Consider the following 11,738-nt stretch of genomic DNA (forward strand, 5'->3'; position numbering starts at 1 on the left):
GTCTAAGACTGTCCCGGAAGCTTTGTGGCTCCACGCTCATATTCTGGGTGGCTGGAAGGAGCGCAGAAGCTTAGCCTTCAGTAATTCGGGAAAGCCCTGAGCAGCCTGGCGGCCCTTCTCAGAGGCTCTGAGGACCCCAGCCCTGTGCTGCGCTCTCTGTGCTCCCCCAAGATGTCCTCAGCGCCCCAGGCCTGGAGCACAGCACACGAAACCCAAGGAAGGTTCTAAGGCTCATGTTGCTCCAACCGAGGCCTCCTGCCGTCCCTCCAGGAAGTGGGTATTCCAGTCCCGGGCCAAAGCAGCCTTTCCGTGAAAGAGAGAGAGGCCAACCAAATACCCTAAATTTCCCTCCTCTTCCCCCGCGACGATGCCTGCTGAGCTGCACTGTGAAGCTGGTTTTGTTCAGCGGGAGCCTAAAAATAGGTACAAGCTGACCGACTTTGAAGTTGGTCACGGTCCTCTTGATTGATGTGGCCACTGTGTTGCTCCACACTTTGTATAGAGACCCAGAAGCCAGATTCCTAACAACCCGACAGAGCAGCGCTGCCCCGTGGGTTTTCTACAATGATGGAAGTGCTCTCTCTGTGCTCTCCATGTCAGTAGCCACTGGCCATATGAGGCTGTTGAGCACTGGAAATGTGGCTAGTGCACCTAAGGAACTGAGTCTTGAATTTTAATTTAAGTGTAAATAGCCATATGTCCCTAATGGCTATCATATTCAAGAGTATAGGTATAGACAGTCCTGCCAACATCCTGCATTTGGGCAGGCATGGGCCACACACTTAGCAGTTCCGGGAAAAGGAGAAGCTTGAGATCTGACTGTACCGAGCAGAGTGCGGTGGTGGCCTGTGGGAGGGAGGCAGCTCAGACACTCTCTGACCACAGCCCTGCATTTATGGGCAGCAGCCATATGTGTCCAGCCAGCTGTGTTGGAGAAAGCCTAGACACAGGGTCCAAATAAGGCACTCCTCTGCCACGTGGTAGAGGTTCTGAGAGAACTGGTGTTTCTTTTGTGGGTGGAAGGCCCCCCACTGGCTCCCCAGGGCCTCTCCCAGTCATTTGTGGGGTTGACTGGCGCTTGGTTAAGAAGAGCTGTGTGTGGGTGGCCCAGCGGGAGACAGAGCCAAGAAGGGAGGGCTGGCAACAGCAGGGGGGTGCTGCCCAGCCTGGGCTTAGCGCTGGCCTGTCATAACCTGCCCTCGCCCTCTGCAGGTGGTCCATCCTGAAGCGAGACACCACCCACCCTCAAACCCTCAACAGCAGCCCCACCCAGACTCAGGGTCCCTGCCACCTGGACGGCCAGGCCTGCAGCCCCGGAGGGAGCCCCTCAGAGAAGGCTTGCGGCCACCCCCCTACAGACCGCGCAGAGACGCTTTCGAAATTTCTACTGAAGGGCATTCTGGCCCTGGCAATAGGGACCGTGTGGGCCCCCGGGGAGCTCGTTCCCACAACCCTCGGCACCCAGCCTTCACTGCCACCGGCAGCTCCATGCCCAGCTACTGTCAGCCCATCACCACCGTGACGGCCTCTGCGTCCGTGACTGTCGCTGTGCACGCCCCGCCTGCCTCTGGGCCTGGGCCCAGTCGGAACCCCCGAGGGGGCCTCTACCCAGGCTCTGAGGACTATCCTGAGACTGACCACGGGCTCTTTGAGGACCCCCATGTGCCTTTCAACGTCCGGTGCGAGAGGAGGGATTCCAAGGTGGAGGTCATCGAGCTGCAGGACGTGGAGTGTGAGGAGAGGCCCCGGGGCCGCAGCTCCGACTGAGGTGTGTGCACGCCAGGGGGGCCACGGGCGGCGGAGGGCACGGCTCCCTCGGGGCCTCGGGCTGCCTCCTCCTGGAGCCCCTGGGCACTGGTGTGTCCCGAACTGAACCCAGCCGCCTCTTTTCCCCAAGGCAAGCCTGCCGTGTCCAAGCTTTGTCACCCTGGGCAAACCAGTCCGGTTCCAGGCTGGGCGTCTCCCCTCCCGTAAACCTCTTGAGGCTTAGTCCAACTTAACTGAGGTGCTAACAGCTTCGCCTCTCACCTATTTTTCAGTCTTTATTAAGGTGTCAGAACAGGTATGTATGATGAATGCCCAGCTCAATGAATGGTTACAAAGTGGACACATCCACCAGCCCCCAGGTGAGGGAGGGGACCACGACCAGCCCCCAGAAGCCTCTCAGGCCCCCGCCCAGCCCCCCCACTGTCCTGACTTCTACAACCGTAGATCAGTTTTGCCTGTTTTTGTGCTTTATACATGTAGACTCATAAACCTATTACTTAGTTTGACTTCCTTTTTTTCTTTTAAAGGGTGATTAAAATCTGAAGCAAAGAGGCCAAAGATTGGAAGTCCGCACCCCCCGCCCCCCGCCCCACCAGAACTGCTTGAAGAGAACGGCTTGGAGTTAGAAAGACGCACTGTGCCCATGGCAGTTCACTGTTACTGTAACCGATTGTATGATTTTGTGAAATATTTCTATAAATATTTAAAAGGTGTACACATATGTAATATACGAAGGAATGGATGTAAAGTAGTGTGGTCTGGGGTTTCTCCACTCCTGCCCCAGCGTGGGCAGTGGGGAGGCCACAGCGAGGCCCCTCCCTGTTTGTACATTGGTCTCTGTGCCACAACCAAGCTTAACTTAGTCTTAAATTTCAGCATATGTTGCTGCTGCTTAAATATTGTATAATTTACCTGTATAATTCTATGCAAATATTGCTTATGTAATAGGATTATTTTGTAAAGGATTCTGTTTAAAATATTTTAAATTTGCATATCACAACCCTGTGGTAGTATGAAATGTTACTGTTAACTTTCAAACACGCTATGCGTGATAATTTTGTTGTTGATGAGCAGATATGAAGAAAGCACGGTAACCCGATGGCTTCTCCAGGTGTAGTGGGATGCGGTCCTCCTGTTTGGCTGTGTGAACACGTGTGATTTCCCAGTGTACTGTACTGTGATTTTTTTTCTTCTTTCGTTTCTTTTCACTGTCTGTAACCCTTCGTGGGCTCTGCCCTAGTCAGACTGGAAGTCAGGATATCTTGATTGCCTAGTGCTGGCAGAAGGCAGGCCTAAACATTCCCTTGTCCTTTGCCAGACCCACTTCAAGTTCAGAGCGGCTCTCAAGATCGTTGGCTGCCATCCAGACACCCCAATTCCTGCCTCAGAGAGATAAGTTCCTTTGCATGGTCATTGTGGTGGACGTGGGCCCCTCAGGCGGTGGGGCTGACATCTGTTCATCTTCTTTGGTATGGAAGAGGTAGAGGACATGCCTGGCAGTGAGCCTCAGCCGGGCCGGGAGTGGGCGCCCTAAAGGACGCAGGCTTCAGCATACCTCTCATGACCAGCACTCACACACACGCACGCGCCTCCCAGCGTTCACTCCAACAAAAAATTGCAGAGTGAATTGGAAATCTGGAGACAGTGAGCCTGGTACAGATAGAAAACCCTATTAGTTCCGGGCCCACAGTAAACCCAGGGGTGATGTTGAGTCCCTGCAATATGGAAACTCCCTCTCTTCCTAAATGGCACAGTTGGTTGAGGCTTTGTGGATCTGTTTGCATCTTCTTTAAAACAATAGTGAGCATCCCAAATGTGATACAGAGCCGGAAGTTATGTAGGATACAAGCTTCAGAAGGATGCTTCTCAGTGTTTTAATATTAACGTTATGGGGGCACACTTCCCAAATACACTGTCTCCGTCCTCATCATTATTAGTGTTCTTTCCATGTGACAGTTACTGAAGATCAGGAAGATGCTAATCGCGCACTCCACTGAAGAAGGCACATGGAGGCAGATCTCTCGACCAGGCGTTATTTTTAAAGATTTCCTTCTGTATCGATTCTGTTGTCTTGCTCTGAGGTTTGGTCTTCCTCAGCTTTTAGCCAGAGATGAGCAAACATCGGGGACGCACTTGGTACCCAGACTAAACTACTGTAGGAGTGCTCAAATGGCAGCTCCCATTATGGCCTCCTGTTTTACATGGAAAATCTTAATCGAAGGCAGTGGGGCCCCCGGTAGTACCCAGCAGTGTAGTGACCTCAGACCCTAAAACTCGCCACAAAACTGTAAGATACTAATTGGAAGCCACCTGTGGCCACCAGCTGTGTGTGTTAATATGCCTGCTACTGTCTGGTGCCTGTGTCCACCACACTGTCTAGCTCACGCCCAGCTCTGCTCAGAACACTCACGTCCCGCGTTCAGGAGATGATGCGAATTTCTGAGGTCTGCTTCCCTCTGGCTCACGGCGCGCCCTTGCTTGTTGCCGGAGCCCAGCCTGTGTGGTGCAGGACAGCTTGCACGGCCCCTGTTTTCTGCACAGTGTAGAACTTTCTCAATAGTCACATTGGCAAAGGGAGAACCCCAGGGGCTGGCAGGCAACTAGAATATCTCTCTCTTTCTTTTTTAAATAGTTTTATTTTGTCTGTCTTATTTGTTTATTTGGATGTTTTAATTTTTTTTAAAAATCTTCGCTGATATTTATAATTTTGTATCATAAGAATGTTTTCCTACAGTATTTGTCATGCCAGTTTATAACAAAAAAATGCAGGGATTTTATTTCTATTGGAAACACTATTACAGCTATGTTTTACTTTTGAACAGAAGTTTTATTTGTATAGAGTGCTTACTAATGTTAAATAGTTCAGAGTATATAACGTTTTCATTAAGGACTCGTGGTAGGTTTTAGTGTAAGTTTAAAGGAAATAAATATTCAAACTGGGTCTCATTGTCTGCCAATTTTGGCAGGAATGGGTTTGTGTCATTTCAATTACAAAGATAAAAGTATGCCATATAATTTATTTATATGAAAATTTATTTTTGTAGTGTACATAGTAGTCATCAAGTCTTTTGACAGAAGTATATTTTTAAAGAATTTATATGTGGTGAATCCATAATGTCTGGAACTTCGCTGAGACATGAGTGGGGCACACTTTTCATTGTAAAGTACAACAAGGAAAGAAAATGTCTAACAGTGTTAAGAGAGTGAGGTTGAGTGAATATTCCTGCAATTGTGAAATGTGTATTAGTTACCATTTGTGACCTAGTGTGGTTCTCATTTTAAACTTCAGAAGGCAAAAATGTACAAACTCTCTAAATATTAATGTTCAAACACTGATAGAAATTCTAACATAAATAAAAAATAATATAACTTGTTGGTTATGTCTTTGTTTATAGAATGTCTTTTGTTTGTTTTTCTCTTTTTTTGAAGATTGGCACCTGAGCTAACAACTGTTGCCAATCTTTTTGGGGTTTTTTCTGCTTTTTCTCCCCAAATCCCCCCAGTACATACTTGTGGGTCCTTCTAGTTGTGGCATGTGGGACGCCACCTCAGCGTGGCTTGATGAGCAGTGCCATGTCCGCACCCAGGATCCGAACCAGTGAAACCCTGGGCCGTGGAAGTGGAGCACGGGAACTTAACCACTCGGCCACGGGGCCAGCCCCTAGAATGTTTTTTAATTAAAATATTTTACAAAGGCAGTTAGTATGTCAGGTCATCAAACTTCGTTGTTTCTTCTTTCTAACCTTGGTAAACACTCATTTTTGGTTCTACTTCATGAAGGCATTGTTAATAAGAGTTCTGTTTTTATTTTCTGACACCAACAAAGTTCCTCAATTATGGTTCAAAATGAACCAAAATGGTTCTGTCATCTCTTAACATTCTTATTTTTTTATGTGGTGCCTAATAATTAGAGGGAACATATATAAGACAAATTCAGTGATTATTAAGATAAACGAAAGTATCTTACTAAAACAGTATAGCTGATAACAGGGCTGACTGAACCTCATACAGAATGTTTTTTCTGAGTATTTATGATGTGGTTATACCTTATCTTCATCACAGCCAGGGAGAAAAATAAGACAGGAATGTTTTCCCCATTTTACAATAAAAAGCGAGGAGTGGTAGGGAAGAACTCAAGATCAGCAAACTGCAGCCCACGGCCTCTTCCTGTTTTTGCGAAGATTTATCAGGAGACAAGACACACCCATTCACATAGAGGTTGTCTGTAGCCCCTTTCCGGCACCGTTGAGTAGTTGTGATACAGATTGTACTGCCTAAAGATTACGGCAAAGCCTAAAATGTTGAGTAACTGGCCGTTAGGAAAGAGTTTGCCAATCCATATTAAGGTTATTGTGGGCCAGTGATACTCAAGTGGAGTCCATGGGTTGGCAGCATGGGCACGTCCTGGAAGCTTGTTGGAAAATCTAGTGTGCCTCTGCGGACCTGCTGAATCAGAGTCCCAGGAGTGAGGCCCAGGAATCTGCTGTAACGAGCTGTCCTGGTGGTTCTGATGCACAGCAGAGGCCATCCCCAAATTCCTTCCAGCTGAATGTGGCCTGGTTCATAATTTGACTCGGGCTACATGGCCAACACAGGCCCGATCTGGAAACAACACAGAGATCCAAACTCTGTGTGGTCTTTCCACAGAAACACATGCTCATCTGTGGGAAAGAGTGGAGACCTGTGAACTCTGCATTTGTGTCTGAGAGTCCGCAGAAAGGAATTCCCTGTTTAGTGCTCTGCCACTGCTGTAAGGCAGTACCTCAGTGGAGGGCGTGGGCTCCTGACCTCACAGGCAGGAGAAGGAGGTCCACGCCAGGCCAGACCCTTGGCCACCCTTCCTCCTGAGAAGGTTCCAGTTGACCGATTCTGACTTGGGCAAGTCGCTTGAAATCTTGAGCCTCTGTGTCCTCAGCTGTATAGAAATTAAAGATGATGAAGGTCCCTCACAGACCTCTGAAAGTCAAAAGCAATGATGGTTGTGATGAGGTCTGGACCAGAGGGGACAGTAAGAGTCAACTGAATGAGCATCGGAGCAACCTCTGTGGACCCCACGCTGAGTTCAGATTTGATCACTGGCTCTCAGCCTCTTCCTCTGGCGACAAGGGCTGTCATACCGAGACAGAAGAGTTGCTGTGGGAAGGTTTTGTTCTTATTGAGCCCCCCTTTCAAGGCATTCAAGGTGATAAAGTAAACTCTGACAGAGGAATAAGATGCTCCGGCAATGCATGTCCTCCTTAGTGAATACTTTACCTGGAAAACATGATCATAAAGTGTTAAGCAGGCTTTTCTCTCTTACAGCCTCATCTTCCTACTTCCTGGTATAATCAGCAATCCGTTCCTAAGCCCTTCGGTAGTGAATTCCATACGTAATGCTCATGGATTCATTCAGAACTCATGGGGAACGTGTACTCTCTGAAGCCCAGCATGGAACATAGTGATTGCATTAATTGGAATTCAGATTGAGAGACGCTTTCTTTTAGACATGATTCATATCACCAAAATGACCATTCATTGCTATCCAACTTTATATTCTTTATAAATTACGTATACCTAAGTAAGCTAATTTAGTTTTTCATGTTGGCCTAGGGAGAAGTTTTTAATCAGATTTGTGTCCCCAAATCCACCATATTTATTCAGGACTTAGGTAAACATAAGGCCCAATTATTTTTGGCACAACGGACATATTCAACAGCTTTGGGAATGCTGCGTGCTGCTAAATTTCGGGCAGCAGCCACATTGATGTAAAGGCAGGTGTTTCATTTTTGGTAACTGGCAACTGACCTTCCAAAAGGGGACGTGAAGATGGCCTATTAATCATCCAAAAAGAATATTTGCCAAGTTTTAATTACTTTTAATGAAGGCTGCACCTAATGAGAACGTGCCTGAAACACGAATCTGTTTAATTGTCCACATTGTCATGAGGGAGGGCATGTTGGACGCCATTTTCGGCATAGTTTCCCTGCCAGGAAATTACAACAGCTGCCACCGTGAGGATCTGGAAGGGATATTCTGGTCTGTTATGAACACGATGGACCTCAGGAAGATAGAGAGTCCCCAGAAAACAGGTAAGCAATAGAGAGGACCCAAATTAAACTCTGCAGAGCCAATCATGTCCTTTTGACACAGCAGGGTGTTTTTACTATCATTGGTTTATGCCTCCTCCTTAGGGATTCCCTTTCTTGAGGCAAAGGGAACAGGGCCTTTCAGCTGAGATGCCGTGAAGGGAACCGAGCTTGTGCAGATAGCATTTGCTCTGAGAGCGAGACAGACCCCAGCGAGCAGTTCCACGCAGAAGAGACAACCACAGCCACGGCTTCCTCAAAGCAACTGAGTGTTCCTTTTTCCTGGAGAGTGTTCTCCTCATTCACCTGCTTCCTGTCCACAAGGACTTGAGGCTGAGGGTTAGGAGTGTGATGTAAGCTACCAACGAGGAAAAAATAAAGTCAGAAAAGAGTTCACGCTGAAGCAAGTCCAGGAAATACCTCTGTCAACAGCCCCATCTTTGTACACAATGGACAACAGCTTGTCTTCTCTTGGAAAGTGGGGCAGTGGATAAGAACCTGTTTTATTTTTATAAAGAAAAAAATCACGTAGATGGAGGAGAAATTGACGAGCAAGTTCTGACTGGTGAGTTATTATATAATAATGAGGATTGCAGCATTAACCCCAAGTCAAGATGCCAAAAGTATAATCTTTCTAATTATGAAGTTCAATCAGCAGCAGCAGTTGGTGGACTCCTGTTGAGAGCCTCTTCTGCAGCAAGAGGAGAAGCAAGATGAGGCAGGAGTGGAGGAAAGCAGGAGGCTGTCGGCTGTGGATGGAGAAAGAGAACAGCTGGCCATCAGATACATCAGAGGGGACGTGGTCAGATGTCTAGAAAGTGAGGCCGACCTCACTTGTCTCACAAAAGTGAGACAAAAGTGTGGAAAAGACCAAAGTACCAAAAAAACTAAGAAAAGACCTGTAAAATGAGGGAAAAGTATGAAAAAAGATAGGGTGGAACAGAGTGCCAAGAGATGGTCAAAGACCTTCTCCTTCAGAACACCCACGGGCTGTAAGAGCAGTTGCCAGCCCATAATACTTGCATTGTGACTGTGCTGAAGTGTCAGTAAGCACACTGGGCCCTCTATCAGTGGATGCCTTTTCTTTTCCTGTATAGTTCCCACCTTACACAGAATCGTGGAAGGTTATCATGAATCATGGGAGTTTGTCATGAATCATGGAAGTCTCAGCTACATGAGACTTTTGCCATCTGGTAGCCAAGAAATCTGGAGAAGTGATATGACATACCTAACACTAGCCAACACCTTCAGTGGTCAAGTCAGATTTAGAACCTGGATCTAGAACACTCTGATGTTCTTATTCTCTCTTGTTGCCCTTCTCTTCCCCTCGTTTATTTTACGTGTTAGTTTCAAAGGTATAAGTGACTGCTATCTACACAACTACCATAGCCAAGGAGCCTCTGAGCCTCTGAGCCACCATGTGTACATGCATAATCACGCGCACACAAAGTACACGTCTGCAGTGAAGCCTGTACACTGCACAGCTGTAATGGGGGAAGCAATTAGCAAATCTCTGAATTATCCTTCTGATTACACTTAAATTCCCAAAGCTAATTGGCCAAAATGTTCCTCCTTAATTAGAAGCAATTAATATGTGAAACTAGGTTTGCATTTCACAAGAGAGTCAGCATTTCGTGATTGAAATCTCATAGTTCGTTTACTAATGGTCTCTAATGGCCTGTAATCATAAAGTGCACACAATGAAGGGGGATTTTCAAAGTGGAGGTAAGGGAGGATGTCTGAATTTACGGATTATTCTTCCACTGCTGAGGACCCAGTCTGCATCCACCTTGGACTGCAAAACACACACCATGCATGCGTGCTTGCCCAAACATGCCCACGTGTATAAGAAGTCCTGAGCTGTCAACTTTGACCCCTTCCAAATCTCTTCCTCTCTACTCTCATTCTCTCTCTGCCTGAGAAGGCTGGTCCTCTCTCCTTTACGCAGTCAAGTCAGACACTGCACCAACGCAAATAGAAGTCTATCCAAAATACAGGTGCTAACAGTGGAGCTGTGCCTGGGGGAGTGGTAATACTCTAATGAAAACCCCATTTCTTGCTCAATATGTATCAGGCCATAGGTTATCTCACCAAACAAACCCAATAAACATGACGTCAACAAAACTCAAAATGAGCAAAGCGTGCTAAAATGCAGGAGAAAATAGAAAGGGTAAGGAAGAGATGGCAGTGAGGAAGAGAATGAAGCAGCAGAGAAATCAGGAATTATGGAGGCGAATTACAAAAGGCTGGAGGCAAAGGCGAAGCCTGCATTGGAAGAAGGCATCAGCAGAATTGAGGCCATGACAGGATTTGTCACCAAACACCGAGGGAACTTTATGAGAATAGCGGCGTTCTAAACCCAGACTGGGAAGACAGATTATAAAGAAACAGCGCCTTGTTTGCTTGCTGCCTGGCCATCTTGGTGGCTGCTCTGGGTTGGGGTCCGTCCCACACCTGAGGCAGGAAGATGGTGGCTGGAAAGAAGATGAAAAAGTCACCGGAGTCCATCAACTCTAGGCTCCAACTCATTACGATAAATGGAAAGAATACACAGGGTTCCAAGCCGACTTGCAAATGATCTGACGAGACAACGGGAACGCAGTCACCGTCACCAGAAACTGCCCAGCCTTGAGGCACTGCAAAACACTGTAGAGCTGTGCCATGTGGGCCAAACGTGGGGTCCACCGCTACAGCAGCAGCACTGAAGTGGGCACAGCGTGTGGAAAATACGACAGGGTGTGCACACTGGCTGTCACTGGTCCAGGAGATTCTGCTATCATTAGAAGCAAGCCAGGATAAACCGGTGAAGAGTAAATTATGCAGAATTTTTCTTTAATAAAACTGACCAGAGTTTCTTTTAAACACACAGGCGCACACACACAACAATGCCTTTTTTTTTTTCATTTCTTCACTAGTTTACTGAATGACACATGCAGGTTTTTACACAACACTTTTAGACATTTTTATAGTTTACAAAATAATCTTGTATAGGTATCACTTGATTTTTTTTGAGGTTATGATAGTTTGCAACATTGTGCAATTTCAGTTGTATATTGTTATTTGTCAGTCACCTTATAGATGCGCCCTTCACCCTTTGTGCCCACCCCCAACTCCCCTTTCCCCTGGTAACCACTAATCTGTTCTCTTTGTCCATGTGTTTGTTTACTTCCATATATGAGTGGAATCATACACAGTTTGTCTTTCTCTATCTGGCTTATTTTGCTTAACATAATATGCTCAAGGTCCATCCATGTTGTTGTGAATGGGACAATTTTGTCATTTTTAATGGCTGAGTAGTATTTCATTATATGTATACAATATCTTCTTTATCCAATCATCAGTTGATGGGCACCTAGGTTGTTTCCACATCTCGGCTATTGTGAATAATGCTGCAGTGAACACAGGGGTGCCTGGGTCTCTTTGAATTGCTGATTTCTAGTTCTTCGGATAAATACCCAGTAGTGGAATGGCTGGGTCATATGGTAGTTCTACTTTTAATTTTTTGAGAAATCTCCATACTGTTTTCCACAGTGGCTGCACCAGTTTGCATTCCCCCCAGCAATAGATGAGGGCTCCTTTTTCTCCACAACCTCTCCAACATTTGTTATTTTTTGTCTTGGTGATTATAGTCATTCTAGCAGGTGTAAGGTGATATCTTAGTGTAGTTTTGATTTGCATTTCCCTGATGATCAGTGATGAGCAGCATCTTTTCATATACCTATTGGCCATCTGTATATCTTCTTCAGAGAAATGTCTGTTGATATTCCCTGCCCATTTTTTGATTGGGTTGTTTGATTTTTTGTTGTTGAGTTGTGTGAGTTCTTTATATATTATGGGGGTTAACCCTTTGTCAGATATATCATTTGCAAGTATTTTTTCCCAGTTGGTGGGTTGTCTTTTCATTTC

The 11,738-nt window shown here is 46.3% G+C and overlaps 1 protein-coding gene across 5 annotated transcripts in view; it reads left to right on the forward strand.

Annotated features, from left to right (window-relative positions):
• The window catches only part of PTCH1 (patched 1), a 69,865-nt gene extending 64,718 nt beyond the window's left edge, over positions 1-5,147 (forward strand). For all 5 annotated transcript variants that reach the window (XM_070589915.1, XM_070589913.1, XM_070589914.1 and 2 more), the window contains 2 exons: positions 1,213-1,768; positions 2,295-5,147. In XM_070589915.1, coding sequence (XP_070446016.1) covers positions 1,213-1,767 — 555 coding nt within the window. In that variant the 3' untranslated portion in view covers position 1,768; positions 2,295-5,147. The remainder of the gene's footprint in view (positions 1-1,212; positions 1,769-2,294) is intronic.
• Positions 5,148-11,738: the final 6,591 nt, after the last annotated feature.

The sequence above is a fragment of the Equus przewalskii genome, chromosome 22, assembly GCF_037783145.1.
Source record: "Equus przewalskii isolate Varuska chromosome 22, EquPr2, whole genome shotgun sequence".
Lineage (NCBI taxonomy): Eukaryota > Metazoa > Chordata > Mammalia > Perissodactyla > Equidae > Equus > Equus przewalskii.